The sequence below is a fragment of the Panicum virgatum genome, chromosome 2K, assembly GCF_016808335.1.
Source record: "Panicum virgatum strain AP13 chromosome 2K, P.virgatum_v5, whole genome shotgun sequence".
NCBI lineage: Eukaryota > Viridiplantae > Streptophyta > Magnoliopsida > Poales > Poaceae > Panicum > Panicum virgatum.
Genome location: NC_053137.1, coordinates 33,951,511 through 33,971,387, shown reverse-complemented (window position 1 = coordinate 33,971,387; position 19,877 = coordinate 33,951,511). Strand labels below are relative to the sequence as shown.

Genomic DNA, 19,877 nt, shown 5'->3' with positions numbered 1-19,877 from the left:
ATTAATTTTCTCCCTTTCTATATGGAAAGGGAGATGCGATGTCTCCCCTTTCTATTGGGGATTAGAGAGAAATTATTGGGGATTGAGAAAAAATAAAGGGGAAAGGGATATAGAAAATCAATCTGATGAAATAAGTTTTTTCAACATCAATCCCCTATATTGAGAAAAAGTGGAAAGGGGAGAGGGGAAGATCAATCTGTTGAAGTTGCTCTAAGAGACTTTTAGCCCCTAAAAAATCCCACCTGTTTATTTTTTAAGTCTCATAAGTCCCTAGGACTTTTGAATAAGTCTCTCTAAACAAAAGCCTTAATCGCACCCTTTAGCGCTCGCTCAATGCATAGGCCACCGTGAGGTTGAGTTGGCGAGATTGCGGACGTCGAATGACGAAAAACCTTGCCTCTATTGGACAGAGGCCATTGTCCATCGGCCAGTCCGCCGGCCATCACTATTCAGGCTGTCATATGCTATCATGGTACGTCTGCTCTATCTAAAATCTTGGCCGAGGTCCGCCACTATCTGTATGCATGCGAGTAGGAAAGCACGAAAATAGTTGGAAGGAAATACGACAAGCCTGAAATTCAATCCAATAGCCTACATTTTACAGGGATCGCAATTCACAGCTTGACGTGGAAGTGGAAGATACTGTTTTTTCCGAAAAGAAGATGGCCCGCAGGCCACACCGAAAACTCGCAACACAACGTCGACAGAACAGCGGAACGGGGTGTAAAAACGGTACTGTATGCGTGGGTGATCCGGTAAGCTTACCACCAGCCGCCCGATTCCCAAAAGCCAAGAGAATCTTGGGCGCAACGAAATCGCGGTAGCCTTACCGCCCCAGCGAAACCTTCGGGCCCCGCACGCGACGCCACCGGCCACCCCGCCCTCCCCCCTCGGCCTCCTCCTAACCCTAGAATCTTCGAGAAGCAACCGGCGAGGAGCGCGCCGCCGCGGCGCTTCCGGAAGCTTCTGGAAGGAGGAGAGAGAGAGAGGGAGGGAGGGAGGGGGGACGGCCCTGCGGCGGCGGAGATGGGGGCGTCGGATCTGGACCGGCAGATCGAGCAGCTGAAGCGGTGCGAGCCGCTCACGGAGGCGGAGGTCAAGGCGCTCTGCCTCAAGGCCATGGAGATCCTCGTCGAGGAGAGCAACGTCCAGCGCGTCGATGCCCCCGTCACCGTACGTGCCGCCACGCGCAGCCCTTTCCCTTCCCCTTGCCCCTCCCCTTCCTCCGTCCCCGTCTCCGTCTCGGTTCGGTCTCGTCGTCGATTTGGTGCGGGAGGCTTGCGCCACCGACGTGATTCGCAAGCTGTAGTACTGATGGGTGATGTGGGATCGATTATGCAATTTTGGTCGGTAGTTGAGCTCCTGCGCCCGATTGTAATAGACACCTCGCTGGTTGCGATTCTAGGGGTTGGTTTGTCCACAGGATGTTGTCAGACAGATAGGTTGCTTGGTGCTGCTGATATTGGGGAAATAGTCTTTATGCTTTCTCGGCTGCTTGAGGAAGGTGCCGTGATGTGAAGACTTGCAGAGGTCGTGCAGCTTACACTTATCCTCACTTCACATGGAGGCTGCATTGCCTTTTTCTTTAAGATAATGTGTTGTGGCGACTCATCAGTGATTGTGTGTATCTTCATAAAAGAAAAGGACTGTGTGTATCTTCATAAATGAAAAGGATTACGTGTATTGTACATGTGTCAAACTTATGGCTATTCTTCAGTAGTAATGATAGTTGAAGGGTGTAAATCTCTGTTTTGTCGATTTTGCTGATATGCTACATGCTTATTATAGTTGGCTTAACTAAATTTCCTCTGGTTTTGCCATTCATTCATTTGCCTGCGAATGGGACATGGGTGGGTTTAACTTTATTGCTATAGTTCGCTCCTACTATGCATGTATTTGTAGTGTTAGTTTCATTCTATTGATTCAAGGATCAACAATTAGCTTAGTTACATGGATTATATTGGTACATGCAAACAACATGTATTAATCTAGTTCAGTTTGTTCTTAAGCATGTTTAGTTTCTGAGAATAAAAAATGTAGGAATGACACTCCTTCAATCTAGGGAAAAGCACCCCAAGAAATAGGTCTAAAGATTTGTTCTTTCTTCCACTATTAAATTATAAATTCTCCTGATACTTGGTACAATCACTTTTTGATACTTACCTCATTTTATGTTAAGTCGTTCTACCTTGATGCTTTTGTTAGCTGTATGGCCAAATAGCTAGATCATACTGTATTTAGTATGCATGACGAGGTGGCACGCATGGTAGCACCAATTACGGAATTGTGCCAGTTAACTGAACTGTATTGGATGGAGGAAAGTTTTTTTTTTGTAATGGTAAAATGGTTCCCAATGTTTGGCGAACTTAAAAAAATATAGTGACTTGATATTGTGAATTTGGTGGAGTACGTGACTGGCCCAATAACAAGGAGGCTGCCCAATTTTTCCAATGTGCTAATGGTGTCCAATGACGTCATGTTAGCATTATTGATTGCAAATTGCTACTCAATGATGAAAGCTTGAATCTTGTTTCCAACTGGAGAAGACTTCTATGATATATGGTGTGCTTGCCTTTCAGCTATAAATTGTTGATTTCACTTTTTATATTTTATTCATTGTATATTTCATTATTCTCTAATTTATTTCAAGTCACTATGCCTGTTTTTACTGTAATGCAAAATGCCTGTTTTTATTGCTGGATTGGTATTCGTGCATGTATTCAGTATGATTGCTATAATTTGTATTTACTTTTGCACCCAGATTTGTGGAGATATCCATGGACAATTCTATGACATGAAAGAGCTGTTCAAGGTTGGAGGTGATTGCCCAAAGACAAACTATCTGTTCCTTGGGGATTTTGTTGACCGAGGATTCTATTCTGTTGAAACATTTTTGCTTCTTGTGGCTTTAAAGGTAAATTCTTTTGCTACCTCTAGAACTTCTGTTACATGTATTGTTTGTTTGCCTTAGGCTCTGCTTCACTTACAACTGAGATGGTGTTTGAAAGCATTTATATTCAGAGCTTGTTTGTTTTGGAGCTTACTATAGAAGCAGCTTCTGGCATGCTTCCCAGACATGCCAAGCTAGCATTCTGGACCAAGCTCTTTTGATGATTAGCTTCTGGCCATGGTGGATTCATGTTTCCATTTAATTGAAACTACATAACAATAGACCACACAACACCATGAGCTAGTTTCTCTGAATGATATTTGTGCAAGATTGGAACATGAAAGTGATAACATGTGGGTATATGCAATTATGGCCTATTGCAATTACTTTTGGTTGGAAAATAAATAAGCAAGGATCCAAATAATGAATGGCAGCAATTTCAAAAGCTTGGGGATCTTTTGTTGTCTTGAATTATCTGATTGACCTTGATATTCTGGACAAATTTGAATTTCCTTGTGAGCTACTCCTGTTTGCTAAATCATTGTGTGGTGAAGGTGGTTGTCGTGGTTTCCACAATTGAAGAAAAAAAACACAGGGCATATTGATCAAATTATTGGACCCATGCTGGATATCACTAACGATAATTGTTTATAAGAGACCTATGTTTATCAATCCTTGAAATGGTTTCTCACAGGATTTGGACATAAGTTCTAGATATGCAGCTTCATTGCTGTTTCAGGATGTGTTAATTTTTTTCAGCTGGTCCATAGTTCTATATATATCAAATGTTGGGACTTGAACAATTAGGTTCTGACAACAAATTGTGGATGATCAGACTCGAATTGATCTTATCACAGTATTCAGTTTTCTTATGTTGTTTTCAACTTGAAGCTAAAAATTTTCAGAAAGATTTAAGGAATAAGTATTGTAAAGCTTGAGATGATTTCAATAGAGTCCTCAGCTCCAGTTTATTTTCGTACTGAATTAAATTAAATATTTTTAAATTTACAAATCTCCTAAGTTTTTTAGTGAAACATTTCTTACCTATGTCAAACTACATGGAAAAGCATCATCCCTATATGGATGCCTTATTCATGTGTTGAATGGCTGTATCAGCCCATTACAGTTAAACTGTGAATTCATGGCCACAGCCATGTCTGGCTATGGGGGGCAAAACTTTCAGCCATTCTGCTGAATGTTATTGAAATTGAAAAGACAAATGTTTTATAATGAGCCTTGTTAGAGGCGAATTTTGCTATGTTTCCACCTCTCATGGTTCCACTTGTTCGTGACGACACTGAGTAATACCTGAAAACTGTCGTGTAAGAGGGTCTGTGTTTACCATTCTCATTATGGCAGTAGATATTGATAACATGCAAAACCTGCTTTAGCAATTATGTTCAGCTTCCTACTGTAGTAGTGTGCATATTCTTTATTCATTACAGCTTATAAGAACAGCTGCACCATTTTACCTTGAAAAAGGCTGCATTTGTCACCTTAACACTACGTTTTACTGTGTGAGAATAATGATATCAAATGGATGTACTATGTGTAAAACACGAGGTTTGATTAAAACTTTCTCCCCCAATTAATTTCTGCTCCTAATCAGCTTGATTGAAATATGTTCAGGTTAGGTATCCAGACCGTATAACTTTAATACGAGGAAACCATGAGAGCAGGCAGATCACACAGGTGGGTTACTTTTAGCAGAGTATTGTATTGTCCTTTCATGAAAAAGCATATCCTTTTTCTTTCCCTTCAAAATCATTCATTTTCTGCAGGTTTATGGGTTTTATGATGAGTGCCTTCGCAAATATGGCTCAGTCAATGTATGGAGATATTGCACAGATATATTCGACTATTTAAGGCAATCTTCTTTGGATACTTAGTTTAATCCAAGCAATACCATCATTCACTAAATTATGAATATGAGATCTGATGACATATCTGTGTTCTTTTAAGTTTGTCTGCACTTATCGAAAACAAAATATTTAGTGTCCATGGAGGCCTTTCTCCTGCTATCACGACACTGGATCAGGTAAGTTATACTCTGGTTGTTTTTTTTGTCTGTATATGCCATTTTTGTAAATGTTTTGACCCATGCTCTACCAGATAAGAGTAATAGATCGCAAGCAAGAAGTACCTCATGATGGAGCCATGTGTGACCTTCTATGGTCTGATCCAGAGGATGCTGTAGATGGTTGGGGATTGAGTCCTCGAGGTGCAGGATTCCTCTTTGGTGGAAATGTAGTTTCATCATTTAACCACTCAAACAACATAGATTATATTTGCCGTGCGCATCAACTTGTCATGGAAGGGTATAAATGGATGTTCAATAACAAGATTGTAACTGTATGGTCTGCTCCTAATTACTGCTACAGGTACTTTAAGTTCATGGTTAAACAATTTTCTTTTCAAGTACAACGAATTTTTATGTTTTGCTGTTGATAAAAATCTGATTTCCTGATGAATTACATAAATTATATCATGGTTATTATATTACAAAGGATCTGCTTGAAAATAGATTATCTCTAGATTCTGAGGGATTGGAAGGATATGTGACTTACTGTATATGTTTTGAGGACATGCTGCTAAATATTCATCCACTCGTCCAATCTATCAACTCATTCGAGCCTCAGCTGTTTGTTGTCCCTGCTGGCAGGGTTTTATTTTATATTTAATAGCTGACCATGTCCTCTGTGAAGTTTTTATTATTAGGAAGGTTGTTGAAAGTTGTATGTTGTCAAGTTCTGGAAGATGATTTACATACCTGTAGTAAACTAGTTCTACTCGAGTTATATTAGTAGCCCATATGCTCAATATGTTAGTAATTTGGAGGCCATTCGGGCCAAGAGAACTGTTTAAATGGGAGATGAATCTGGATCTTTAGGAAATAGTTTGAATTTGAACTTAGTCTGAAAATATTATAGATCAATCCAACTTGTACGTTACCTTGGGTGTTGTTTGCTACTAACCTTATTTATCTTGTTTCATTCTTCCTGCTCAGCATGTAATGATGCGCGAATAGTATTTTTGTTATTGACCTCAGATTCCTTACCTTACAAAATGTTGTCTACTTGTAGGTGTGGCAATGTTGCTGCAATCCTAGAGCTGGATGAGAACCTTAATATGCAGTTTCGTGTATTTGAAGCTGCACCACATGTTTGTATTCTCCACCTTTGTAGTATGTCATACGTCTATTGAATACCTGATCCTTTAGCATCTAATGTGCCCATATGTTCCTCTAGGAATCAAGAGGTGTTCCTTCTAAAAGGCCTGCACCAGATTACTTTCTGTGATGCTGCACATTAAATGCCCGAGCTTGCTGCCTAATTTATGCTTTCAAGCACTGGCACTGGCAGGCAAGCTTTGCGGATGATGTCCCATGTTGTAAGAAGTGCTCAGGCCTTACAAGGGTCCTGCCAGAAGGTGCTTTCAGGATGTCTAAATCTAGTGTGTCGCGTTCTCCTTTCAGGTCTTTGATTTGTAAGAGAGTTGATGCTGGCATCCAGTTTTTCACAGAATAGCTCCCATTTGAGCTTGAGAAATGCTTCTATGAAGGTGGGTTTCATGGGAGGTGTGCACTAGTACATGATGTAAAATTTTGTCGTGATGCCTCGTCCCTAAGAAAACCCGTTGCTAGAATCTGGAGTGATTGCAGGTGGTGTGCCTGAATATCTTACCTTGTTACGCTGGAACCCGCAGGAAATTTTGTAGCTGACATTCGCAAGCTGTTAGGAGAAAAGCATGTGGTCCAGTACCTTTTGTGACTAGAACTAACTTGGCTGAAATATTTCTGCATGCAATGGTTGTAATGTAACTCGCAGCTTTACTAATTTAAATATGCCTAGCTGTTACGCTTACCAAGTATATTTGATACTCTGTTGTGCCTAAACTTTTTGTGCTGACCTTGTGCAATTATACAGTTTGCCTCACTTTCTTTGTTCATAGAATTTCATGTATGACTCAACTAGTCTGTCCATGAAAATCCATTGGAGCCGTTTGGGAGGGTTTCTCTCAAAACAGCTTCACTGGTGAAGATAAAACTGATGAAGCTAAACAGAAGTGGCTTCTAAAACGGTTTCACCGGTGAAGCCAAAACTAGTGAAACTAAGAAGGTAAATTTACTTGGCTTTAGTTTATATTTATTGTGTAAAACAGGCAGAGCCAGTAAGAAATCTCTAGGCGTGTGCGTTGTTGAAGCAAGAATTGAGGTGTTCCCTTAGCCGATGTTTTTTTAGCGGTTGCTAGATCTTGTTGTTTGCTGTTTTCAAAGTCTCGTGTGGCAATGATGTTTGCAGGTGTTTCTTTCTCTTACTGTCTTTTCGTGTGTTTTTCAAGCTCCGGTGTCCGATGAACAATCGGACGAAAAAGACGACCAGAGAACTCTTCGGTGTAATTTTATTTTTTTTATATCATCTTGTGTCAAATTGTCTTTCTATTGTACCACTAATTGTTTTCCTTGATATGAATCAGATATGGGACACTTTTATGGTGTCTTACTAAAAAAAGAAGTATCTGAACCTTGCATGCATAATTTCAAATGTTCAATGTATTCATTGAAATATTTTTGCTTAGCCATCGGTTGACTGTTCTGGAGGGTTCCTCATCTAAGCATATCTTGAGATTTTTTTTACTTTTAAAGTACGTAGCAGGAAGAGAAAGTAAAATCGAAACACCCAACACGATCTGGTGGTGTTGGGGGGGGGGGGGGGGGGGGTCGGTCCTTGTCGGCGAGGGAGGTTGGCGGTGAGGACGAGGAGGCGGAAGATACGTGAGGAAAAGAAGACGGTGTTTTATTTGTAATATAGGGGTGGGTCTGGGCAGGGGGCTCTCGCAATTCTTATCAGAAGAGTCTCTCCCTATATTAGCATACTAAAACTATTTAGATCAGCTTTCACAATATTTCTATTTTTTGATTGTGCGAGGACGAGGACGAGGTCGAGAAGGACTGTGGGTAGAGATGGTAATGGACCACGGTTCTAGTGGCATCTTCACAGTTCAACAAGGCACTTAAATTATTTAGTTTAAAATTATATAAGATTAGAGCTCGATCTTTTAGAATCTGGCTCTTAGATTTTCTAATTCAAAATTTTAAATCCTTTACCCCCTCTAACGGTGGATTGGTGAGGTAGCGTTCGGCCGATCGTGGCCGTGGGTGGCTGTAGCTAGGGAGGGAACGTGGCGTTAGTGAGATTGGGAAGAGGGGGGCTGGAACAGCGGCGCACTCGGGGGATACTCGAGTGCATGGTTACTAACAATTCAAATACGAGGAATAGAGTCGTTCCATCAAAATTTTATGTAATGCACTCGTGGAAGACCACATATAGATGATGTAGACTCTCAATGCAAACATAAAAGTTTAGTTAGGTCTTGTTTAGATGCAAAATTTAAAAAATATCTTGCAGCACATGCATAAAATATTAAATAGACAAAATAAAAAATACATTGCATAGTTTACTTGTAAATTACGAGACTAATCTAACGAGCCTAATTAAATGATGATTAGATAATAATAAATATATGCTAATGATAGATTAATTAGTCTTAATAAAATCATCTCGTAATTTACAGACGAATTCTATAATTAATTTTGCAATTAGTCTATATTTAATATTTCAAATGTGTAAATATTTCTTTTCAAATATTTTACACCGTGCATCTAAATAAGGCCTTACTCACGCACGGTATATTTACATTTTACATTCGCACTAGTTGTTTTATTGGACAAATGGCGTGTTTAACATTATTTTCCATCCTGCCCGTTCAGTAAGCAGATTTATACTGAAAGGTATTTCGAAGAAAAAAGAACTAAGGGTGTTTAGATTTTTACCAGTAAAAATTTTGAAAGAAAATTTTGCTATTTTGGAGTACTAAATTAATTTTATTTATAAAATCTTTTACATAGATGGGTTGTAAATTGCGAGACGAATCTAACTAGCCTAATTAATCCATAATTAATTCATAATGAGTGGATGGTTACCGTAGCATCACTGTTGCAAATCATGAATTAAGTAGGCTCATTAGATTCGTCTCCGATTTACAACCCACCCATGCACAAAGTTTTGTAAATATACTTTATTTAGTACTCCATGCATGTGTCCAAATATTCGATGTGATGTTTTTTTAAATTTTTAATCTAAACACGGCCTAACAACATAAACAATTTGAGGCCCACCTGTCAGTGTCATATTTGTTCCATAAAAATATCTTACTATATTCCCTTCGCTTTGTTCACTTGTTCCTCCGTCTCGACGGCTCGCCTCCTCCCCAGCTTCGTTCCACTCTCCCAGTCCGTCCCAGCCCGCGCCGCCGGAGCACGCCGCAGCGGCGGCCGCCTGAGCCGCTCCTCGACGCGGTACGGGCCCGTCAGCAGCAGCGCGGCCTCCTTCAGCGGGCCCGTCCGGAAGTGGCGCAAGGCCTGGGTGCCCCTCGCCGGCGCCGCCTCGCCGGCGCCGGCGCCGCCGGGTCCGGGGTAGGGGCGTCACGGGGTGAGAACAAGGTGGTGCTGTTTAGGTGGACGCCGGTGAACGGCGGCTCGGAAGGAGGGGGAGGCGCCGCCAGCGGCATGGAGCCGGCGGCCGCGGGCCGGCGGCTCTACGTCCCGGTGAGCCTTCTCGGCTTCAGAGATTGGGTTAATTTGGGTTGGTACGCTTGATTGTTGTGCTCGGGTGGGTTCGATTTGGTGCAGAGATTCGAGTACTTTGGATGTTCCATGGTTGGATTGGGGATAACGATTGTGCGCACAAATGTAGGATTAATGGACAATGTGGATTGTTATGGGATAGACTTGACTCTTAAACCATCAAGTAGCATTTCTTGGATGGGGATTGTACCTGTTGCTTGGGACAGATTATGATTTAGCGCTCTTTTATTTAAGGTTGGGTTGGGTTGGGTTAAGGGGTTAGGTTTAACTAATTCATTTGTGGTGTGTGCTTTTTTTTCTTGAATACGCAGGTTGTGTTAAGTTGAAAGAGTTTTTAGTACAACACGCTATGAACGCCCACTAGGCCAATTACAGGAGAGCAAAACGTAGCAAGGCCGTAAGTCAACTAAAGTGATTACTCATGGGAAAAACAACCGAGATGCTCGTAGTTAGCCGCAATCCAGTCATCTCCTTGACAACCGCAGAGTAGCGAAACCACCAATTAGAGGCCATGCAATTCTGTGGTACTCGAATAGTAGGATTGTTAATGTCTGGCAGAAATTTAGTCAAACAGATTCGAATCAGGGAGTCTTTAACCTATAGGTCCTTATGAAAATTTCTGTTCACCTCTATACCTCTAAAAAATTCATTCGCACCTGCATGTCTTCGCGCCAAGTTTTCTTTACCCTTGTACCCTTTGGACGGAATGAACTGTAACGGTGGCTAGCGGAGTTGGAAAAAGACAATTTTGCACTTATGTGGGGGAGGTGCTGCACAGATAGAGGGAGAGGAGGACCGGTCGGGTCGGTACTGGTCGGAGGGGAGTTCGCGCATGGGAGAGGACCTCGAGGAAGGGTTATTGCTTTCTTTTTTTAATTTCATATCTAATGAAAAATAAGAAAAACAATAAAAATAAAAAAATAAAAAAAGCGCATAACAAGCAGGAGCCCGTGAACTGCAGTCTATGTGGTAAACTGCAAAAGTAAAGGTAAGTAATGTAAATCTGTACTGAATCATAATATTGATTGCGCAATCACATGGCAAGATCTAAGATATACATGTTGGAAGCTACAATGTCTGAACAATGTTCTAAGCGTGTGTACAGTGTACTAAACATTCAACTTCGTGTGTTACACTGCCAAAAAGAACTAATTTTAGACAGATAACAAAAAAGAACTAATCATATGTCAGAATCGGAGAATCAGAAAAAAAGGAACCAACTAGTCTCTAATTGGGTCCTGTCCTGCCTACGCCATCACGAGTTCGGTCGATGGGTTCATCGCAGGCGCAGGAGGAGGATTGCAGCAGCAGCAGCACTGCGGCGGCTGCTGGTCCTTCTTGACGATGAGTACGTGTAGGAGGCTGTCGTCGCACAGCACCGCGCCGAATTTTTTAGGGGTATAGAGGTCAACAGCAATTTTCATAAGGGTATACAGGTTAAAGACTCCGAATCGGGTTGGGGTCTCAGGACTATTCATGGCTGCATTCATTCTACCACATCTTCATATTTCATTGATCCTGAGAATCAAGATGTACAGTTCTTGGATCCTAATTTGCTTTGTACTGTAATCAGTCATCTGTAACATTAACTTTCAGGAGTTTTCCAGATACTTGTCAGTGTGAGTGATGATGGAGACAGGAATGAGTTAACTGAATCGCTCATGTCCATCTTTCTGTGGCTTGCTACACATTTTGTGCACTAAGAAGAAATTGTTTAGTCAATATATTGATTCTAATCTCAAATATGAACTAGAAAAAAATTAATAATGTTCCTGTTGATGAAACGGTGCCCTTACTCAATTCTGTCATTGATTTGCGGCAGGCTCCAGATGTCTGCATATCCCTACCACTTCTCTTTACGTTTCAGCCATAGCCAAGCACTTATGTCTTACCTTCATATGGGTGAACACTCGATGTAATGTCGAGGGGATTATATTTGTCGGTTGGTTCATGAGACCTTTCTGTGACTTGATATTTGTTTGCTGGATGTCTTGAATTGTTATCATCCAGAAAAACTCCTGGTTATCCCATACTTTTTGGATCTCTCATAAGAATTTCCCTTCATGGCCATGTAGAGGGTAAAAGGATGTAGCTGGTTCTCATTCCGATAAATTGTGCAGTCTGCTTGTTAAGGCCTGTCATGTAAACAGCTTTTCTCTAAGAAACAGCAAGATTAATATATGCATCTTCATATTTCAGGCTGCAGGGGAGGCAGAAAACACTAGCAAAAAGGGCACCAGCAGCGAGCTCAACTTGAACCTCGAGCTGGAAGACCCCGATGACGACACTGATGCCGATATGAGCACAGACGAGCCACGCGACATGAAAGATAGCAACCCGCATCCAGAAAGCCGGTTGAAGCGGAAAGCATTTTAGCCCCCTGGCAACCTATAGATGTGGATCGGAGCACCAGCTTCATCTTCCACCTTAACCCGCGAGGCGGATTTCGTGTACCATAACCCAGCATGTAGCTTGTAACATCCAGGCCGTCCTCCTATGCCTATTCCAGTGTAAAATGATGCGTCGTCGATGATCCACCCTAGTTCCTGTAAGAAGTAAGCTAGTTGTGAACCTTGTGTTGGTGTTTACTGCGACGTAGCAACGTGTTAATGTGGAAAGTCTGATGCTGGGAGCTGCTCGACCATGCAACGAGGATTTTTTTTTCTTCTTTCACTTCTGTAAGATGTTTTAACAGTGTGTTTGAAGAAGAGCAACGAGTTTTTTTTTCTTGCATCAAGTATTTTGATTCCATGCTTTTGAAGAGTGCGGCAGGTACTGTGCCGATACACAACTAGTGGTGGTGAAAGCTATAGGAAGCGTAGGATGGGCGATGCTTCCGGTCCAGCTGTGGTGGCCCGTGGACTGGAAGGTGTCCATTTGGTTTCATGTCGGTTTGGTACTTTGGTCTTGCCGTAGCATAGGGCTGCCTTCTCACCGTTTGCATTGCGTGTTAAATGACTCTCGTGAACAACTGAACATGCCTGAGGCCTGACCAGACCACGTATTTTCGTTAAAAGAAAAGAAAACACGACCTACATCGATCCAAGAAAGCACGACCTACATCGATCCAAGCAGGACTGGGCCCGAATGGATCGCCGTTTGTTGAAGCACACACGAGCCTAGCCCACCGGCGTGATAACTCCAGTAGGGATGAAAACGGATCGGATACGGACGGATATCACTGATATCGTATTTGTTTTCATATTTGTGTTCGAATACAGAGTTGGATACGGATAATGTTAGTTTTTGTCGGATAAGATTGTAATGGATATCGACATCATAAAAATGTAACTTTTGAGCATTCGGATACGGATCGGTTACGGATATTGGATACTCGGAATCGGATACAGACAGATAAAAACCCTTCTAGACCTGATCGAATTCGAATACGTAGGAAAATATTCGTACTATTTACATCTCTAAACTCCAGGTAACAAGTTATTGTTACCTCATTACATGGGGGTAGAGCCAAAGGTGGCATGACATCAAATGTTTCCTCCAAACAACAAATAGATAATGGATTGGGTCATTCATGTAACAGGAAGTTGCGGCAGCCTGCTTGTGATACTGTCTCTCTGGTGCAAACTATGGTACGGTCAGAAGTCTCATGTGCTGAACTGCTGATGCGTCTGAAACTCTAAACAAAAATCGAGTAATGTAAAAACCGCCCAATTTGACACCGCTTTAAGCAAACCGCCGGTTATCAACGATTAATTAGAGCTATCACAACTCCATCGACCGATATGACATTCGCCTAAAATGACATCAAATCCGGTAGTCCCGGTACGTGCTTGCCACATACCCAGGATTGAGCGCACATACCGTTTACAAGGATATATCGCCAAAAGATCATAGAGAGCAATTTTAAACATAAAGGAGTACAACAATTAAATTATTACAAGTTCGACATAGGAGGGTCCAAATCTAAAAATAAAAGGTTCAACATTCTAATTCAAGTTTGGTTCAAATGAAAGAGACATGAATGATAAAGTTTAGTGTTTGTCATGATCTCCCAAGAACCCATCTCACAGCGGAAACGATAATCGCAACAAAAGTAACGGCGTCTTTCTTAAGGGCGCCATCTCCAACACAAGGACCTACTCCTCCCCCCACACTAGGATCGGCGGGGTAGAAGTGGCCAAAAACAAACTCCGGCTCACCTGCAACTTAGTTTAGAAAGCAACATGAGTACAAAAGGGTACTCACAAGTCTTACGCGAATTAAATAAACAAGGATCATGCAAAGGCTCAAGATGAGGCTTTAGGGTTAAGTGATTATTGTGCAAGCATGAGCTCTCTAACCAACATCTAGCTCTCTAGCAAAATTAATTAATCTTGCCCAACCCACAACTCAAGTTTTAATTGAATAAAGCTAAACCAAGTAATTGACCATAGAAGTACCATGAAACATGTACCACCATTAACGATACTTGCTACGAAGAATTCATGGGACAAAGAGCTTGCTCATAACCGAGAGTGCGGCAATTCAAATTGATTTAAACCTTGCAAGGGTGTACTACTTTACCCACACGACATAAGGACCATGCGGCTCACCCAACCGATCACGTTGGATAAGGGGGTACTCACGTCAACCGTTCCCAATAAGGCTCAACCGTTGAGGGTACGCCTAGCTTGTGCGGAGAGTCACCTAGGTCCACCGGCGACACCCCTAAGCATCTCTACATAGCCCCTTGGCCACGCATCTAGGACCGGGCCTCAATGACCAAGTCAAAGGAGGTAATTGGCTCATCCATTCCATTATTTTGGATATGTGGTAGCATGATAAGTTGCTCAAAACCAACGTCATCCACAGACGGTCCTTAATCGATCCAAGTGGACTATGCCCGTGACTTCATTCTCTAGGCTCTACCATTCTGCCCGGACCACGAAACTACTCTTCCAAACCACATGACTCAAGACGAACAAGTGCGATCAAGGATAACCGGATAAGTGTGATGACTCTTGACCATACTTTCCTATGAAGTGACATGATACTCTAAGCATGGCTAAGCATCTAAGCAAGTTAAGTAGTTCATTAACTAACAAGTGACAAGGACAAGGATAAATAATCAAGGGAAGGTAAATGCATACAAGTAGGTAAAAGAATGCAATACATAACATACTATAAATATAACCCAATAGTACCCAAATGGGATAACTAAATTGCATCAATTTAAATGGTACAAGAGATCATGCTTAGCTGCTTGTCTTGGTTTTCTTCGGGGTCAACAACCAACTCAACACCAGGCTCGGGCTCAACAAACTCGGTGGGCTCGACGGTCTCGCTCTCCGGCGTCTCGGTCACTATAATACATGAATGAGATGCATGCATTAGAATGATGTCATAGTTGGTTTATGAATGATATGACATGAAGAATGAATGGCGCACATGTGATGATGCACAAAAGTAACACATGCGATGACCACCGATTACTATTTAACATGCGAGCAAGGAAATAAAGCGAGAATTAAGAAAAGGACTAACACAGAAAGAACAAATCATAAATTAAATTGAGCATGTAGAGAACATTACAAGGAACCCATGAAATTTGGATTTGCATCAAAAATATTTTTCTAGAATTAACCATAAATATATCAATTTTCAGTCACTCTAAGCAAGATAAATTAAAAAGGACATGAAAACCTAACTGAACAAATCTAATAAAATTATCATAGAAACTAGGAATGTATACAAGTCTAACAAAACTGGTTTCACCATTTTATCACTTTCTAGAAAAAAGTTCTATATTAGGACATGTTATTTTCAGAAAGAGCATAAGAAAACACACTAAAACCCTAACAAACATCAGGGAAACATTAGAAAAAGTTGTATTACTAGAAAGAGCATTTCACGAGGAATCTAACAAAATTTAGTTTGACATTTTTAGAGTAGTACAAAAATAACTAAGCATTTAGCTTCCTTTTGCAACATTAAATCATAAATAAATCTACAGAAAGATAACATGTAAAACAATATTTTTCCAGAGTAGATCTAAGCATTACAAACTCAACAAAACATGTTTCATATTTTTCTGAGATCTACACAAATTTACACACATTTTACAATATCACAGCACAACATAAACTCAATGAAAGGCTAGATCCACACAACAGGGCCAGCCCGGGCCGCTGACAGGCGGGCCCCACGAGCAGGCGGCCACTAGGCCAGGTCAAGGCAGCCCCCTAGCCTTGACCCGCGGCCAGGGCGCGCCCACGGCGCGTGTGCGCGCGCGCAGGACGCGTGGCCAGCGCGACGCGGGCGGATGGGCATTGCGGCTTCTCGGCTTCCGCGTGCCAACGGGAGGGCGCTGCCATGGTGCCACCACCCTGGCTGCCCAACCGGCGAGTGAGGCACACGTGGGAAGGGGGGAGGGGGTGACTGACATGTGGGCCCGGGTTGAGGAAACAATAGTTGAAGTTTGAAAATCAAAATGGAGGTGTTTCCGGGCTCAAAAATTCACGAAACTTTTTCTAGAGGAAGATAAAATTACCAAGAACATTTTCCAATAAGAATCACTCGAAAAGCTTTTGTAGTTTGATTATAGTAAAAAGAACAAAACAGCTATTTTTCATGTTTATAAGAATTTTGTGGCTCGATTCAAAGGTCATAAAATCCTGAAAAAATATTTTTAAATCGACAATTGGAATCTATTATCTAAATAAAATTTTTGGAGGCCAAGTTGCACAGCAAAAATTGAACTTCCTTCACACACACATATTCAAACATACACACATTTAAATTTAAATCAAACCACACATGCACAAGATGCTCCATTATGCCTTAATGATGCTCATGATGATGTTGTTTAAATTCTAAGCATGATTAGCAAGTTTGGGTCATGACAATTCTCCCCCCCTTAAGAAAATCTCGTCCCGAGATTTGGATAGATAGGAAGTGGTGACAAAACTCCCGGTGAGACAATCCTAGGGGTTCTTTGATGGTGATTGTGTCCACATATAACTATGTCTAGATAGATAACTTCACCAAGAACGTGGGGTATGGTAGAGAGAGCTTACTTCTTGGAGAAAGAAATCGGGATATTCTTGGCATAGTCGATCTTCACATTCCCACGTGGCTTCATCCTCGGTATGATTACTCCATTGGACCTTGACAAACTTCACCATACTATGCTTCACCCTTCTTTCATCATGATCAAGAATAGCAATGGGATGCTCCTCATAGGTAAAACCCGGTTGAAGGTCAAGTGTCTCTAAATTGACGGCGTCGGTTGGAACACGGAGACACTTCTTCAATTGAGATATATGAAACACATTGTGAACGGCGGAGAGTGATTGAGGAAGATCCAATTGATAAGCGACCGCTCCAACTCTCTTGGTAACTTGGGAGGGTCCCACATAGCGAGGCGCTAATTTTTTCCTTACTTGAAAACGACGAGTACCCTTGAAAGGAGATACTTTGAAATAGACATAATCGCCCACCTTGAAGTGGAGATCACGGCGGCGACGATCGGCATAAGTCTTTTGACGAGATTGAGCGATGCGAAGATTCTCACGAATAATCTTGACTTGATCCTTGGCATCCTTCACCAAATCCGGGCCAAAGAAAGGCCTTTCCCCAGATTCGGACCAATTGATGGGGGTCCTACATCGTCTTCCATAGAGGGCTTCAAAGGGAGACATTTTGATACTCGCTTGATAACTATTATTGTAGGAGAACTCAGCGAAAGACAAACAAGTAACACATTTCTTCTCATAAATGAGAGCACAAGCTCGTAGCATATCTTCTAGGATTTGATTGACCCTCTCGGTTTGACCATCAGTTTGAGGATGATAAGCGGTGCTATAGGTGAGGTCGGTTCCCATAGCTTCATGAAGACTTCTTCAAAAGTGGGAAACGAATTGAGGACCACGATCGGAGACAATGGTCTTTGGAACACCATGAAGGCACACAATGCGAGTGAGGTACAACTCCGCATATTGCTTGGCGAGATAAGTAGTCTTGACCGGAAGGAAATGAGCCGATTTTGTTAAATGATCCACGATGACCCAAATAGAATCATACCCTTGAGGAGCCCATGGCAAACCGGTAATGAAATCCATTCCAATATTTTCCCACTTCCATGAAGGGATAGGTAGGAGTTGAAGAGTACCGGCCGGTTTGAGATGTTCAGCCTTAACATTTGGCAAACATCACACTCGGCGACATATCGAGCGATTTTCCGCTTCATGCGAGTCCACCAAAACCTTTGCTTGAGATCTTGATACATCTTTGTACTACCTGGATGAATAGAAAATTGAGAACTATGAGCTTCATCGAGAATGAGGCGCCTTAGGCTATGATCCTTGGGCACCACAATGCGTTTCCCAAAGAAAAGAACTCCATGATCATCAATAGAGAAACATTTGGCCTTGCCCTCCTTCATTAAATCACGAATTCGGGCCATACCCTTATTGTTTTTTGGGCTTCCTTAATTTGATCATAAAGATCGGATTTGATTGTGAGGGTAGAAAGATAGCCTTCTTTGACCATTCCAATATTAAGCTTCCTAAGATCATCACAAAGAGTATGAAGAGGAGGACCAATGGTCAAGCAATTGCATTGGGCCTTTCGGCTTGGTGCATCGGCAATGACATTTGCTTTTGTGACACTCCAGGTGTCTAGCTATTAGAACATAAGGTTATGTGTGCATTTTGTGTGCTTATCCTTGTTTGATAGTTAAAAATTTTCAGTGCAAATTAAGGGCATATGTGTAATTATGCAAAATTACTAGCCCCTTTTTGCAAAAAGCTTTAACTTAGGAAGTATTTTCAAATTTGTGAAGGGCTTTCTTGCAAATATGATAGCAATCATGATTTTGGCAGCTTTATTGCATTGTAGTCCAAAATTGTGATGAAATTGCTACCAAAAAGTAATTTTTCCTTATTTAAATCAAGTTCATTTAGAAGTTTGAAAATATTTCAAAATTCTTTGATCTAATGAAAATTTGCACAACATGAAAGTTGTAGATCTTGAAAAACTGAACAACTTTCGTTTTGGGCACTTTTTCATTTGAGCCCTAGATTAGCTGAAAATCTTAGATTTCAATCCAGCCCCTGACCTTTTCTGAATTTGCAAACAAGTCCCTCACTTTATCTCCTACCTCCAGCTCTGCCGGAAACTCTGCGCCGCCGCCACCGCCGCGGTTTCCCGCCCACCGGCTGTCCGCGCCGCCTAGCCTCCCTGCACCTCTTGGACCCCACCAACCCTCGCCGGCACTCCCTCCCTCCTCAACGCAGCGCCGCCAACCTCGCCGCCCCTGATTTGCTTTTCCGGCGAACTTGTCCGCCGTTGGAACTGCCTTCCGGGCCACCTCGACGCCTACGCGTCATGCCTAGAGCGCTGCTGCTACTGCGAACCGCCTTTGCTGGCGCCAATGCCTCGCGCCACGACGCCCGAGCACCTCCCCTGCTCGCCACATCGCCAGCCGCCGCTGGAAAGCTACTACCGCCACAGGTTTCGCCCCTTTCCCCGTCAAACTCATCCCCGAGCTCCTCCTGGTGCTCATCTTTCCCATTCCCGACCTATAAATAGCCTGCCCGAGCCTCATCACCGGCACATACCCGCCGCCACCCTCTTCCAACTCCGGCGAGCTCTGCTCCGCCATCGACCCGCCGCCACAGTGCTAGCCCAGCCACCCCAACCCTCTGGTCAGCTTCACAGTGACCCCGTGAAGCTAACCCGCCGCACCTCATCACCAATCCCTCACCGGAAACCCTTCACCGCCGCTCACCCACGCCGCCACGCCCTGTCCATCGCTGATGAGCTTCTCCGGCCATCTCGAGCCCCAATCAAACCCACCTATAGGTGCGCCTAGGCCCCCTCGAGCTCCCTGACCCCTTGGCCCTCGCCGCCGGTGATCACCGTCGCCAGAATCAGCCGGTCAACCCATCCTCTCCCCTCTGACCCGACCAACGACCCGATTGCAAGGGTTTAAAACCTTTCCAGGGTCCTTTCTGTAAAAGTTGAAACCTTTTTCTTTTTTCTTTTCTAGTGAACTTTGATAAATCCTAGAAAAATCAGAAAAATGTGAAATTAATTTTGTTGTGTTCCTTTTAATTAGATCTATCGTCTGGTGTGATGAGTTTGAAATGTTTTCTTGTGTAGCAAATTCCAAAAATAAAAGTTAATAATAGCTCTTTTTAATTTAAACTTTTATTTTAAAGCTATGCTATAAAGGCTCTTTGAATCATGTGTTCTATTACACATGACCAACTTTATAAAAATTTTAAAAACTCTTTTCCAAACTTTAACTCATACTTTTGAAAATTCTCTTGTATTTTGTATGCCTTTACAATTTATTTAAAACCTTTTTATGTATTGTTTAAATAAAATTTTCAACTT

The 19,877-nt window shown here is 42.2% G+C and overlaps 1 protein-coding gene and 1 pseudogene across 2 annotated transcripts; both read left to right on the top strand.

The window, feature by feature from the left end:
• Nucleotides 1-856: 856 nt before the first annotated feature.
• On the top strand, nt 857-6,762 carry LOC120673942 (serine/threonine-protein phosphatase PP-X isozyme 2-like). 2 transcript variants are annotated; one of them, XM_039954998.1, is made up of 8 exons: nt 857-1,173; nt 2,762-2,914; nt 4,520-4,582; nt 4,672-4,757; nt 4,853-4,928; nt 5,003-5,271; nt 5,974-6,078; nt 6,139-6,202. In XM_039954998.1, the coding sequence occupies exons 1-8, from the start codon at nt 1,027-1,029 to the stop codon at nt 6,200-6,202; spliced, it is 963 nt and encodes a 320-aa protein (XP_039810932.1). In that variant the 5' UTR covers nt 857-1,026. The 2 variants fall into 2 exon arrangements, with proteins under 2 accessions (XP_039810932.1, XP_039810925.1); XM_039954991.1 differs by having other exon boundaries at nt 864-1,173; nt 5,974-6,052; nt 6,139-6,762.
• LOC120695233 lies at nt 6,269-12,273 on the top strand (annotated as a pseudogene).
• The last annotated feature ends 7,604 nt before the right edge of the window (nt 12,274-19,877 follow it).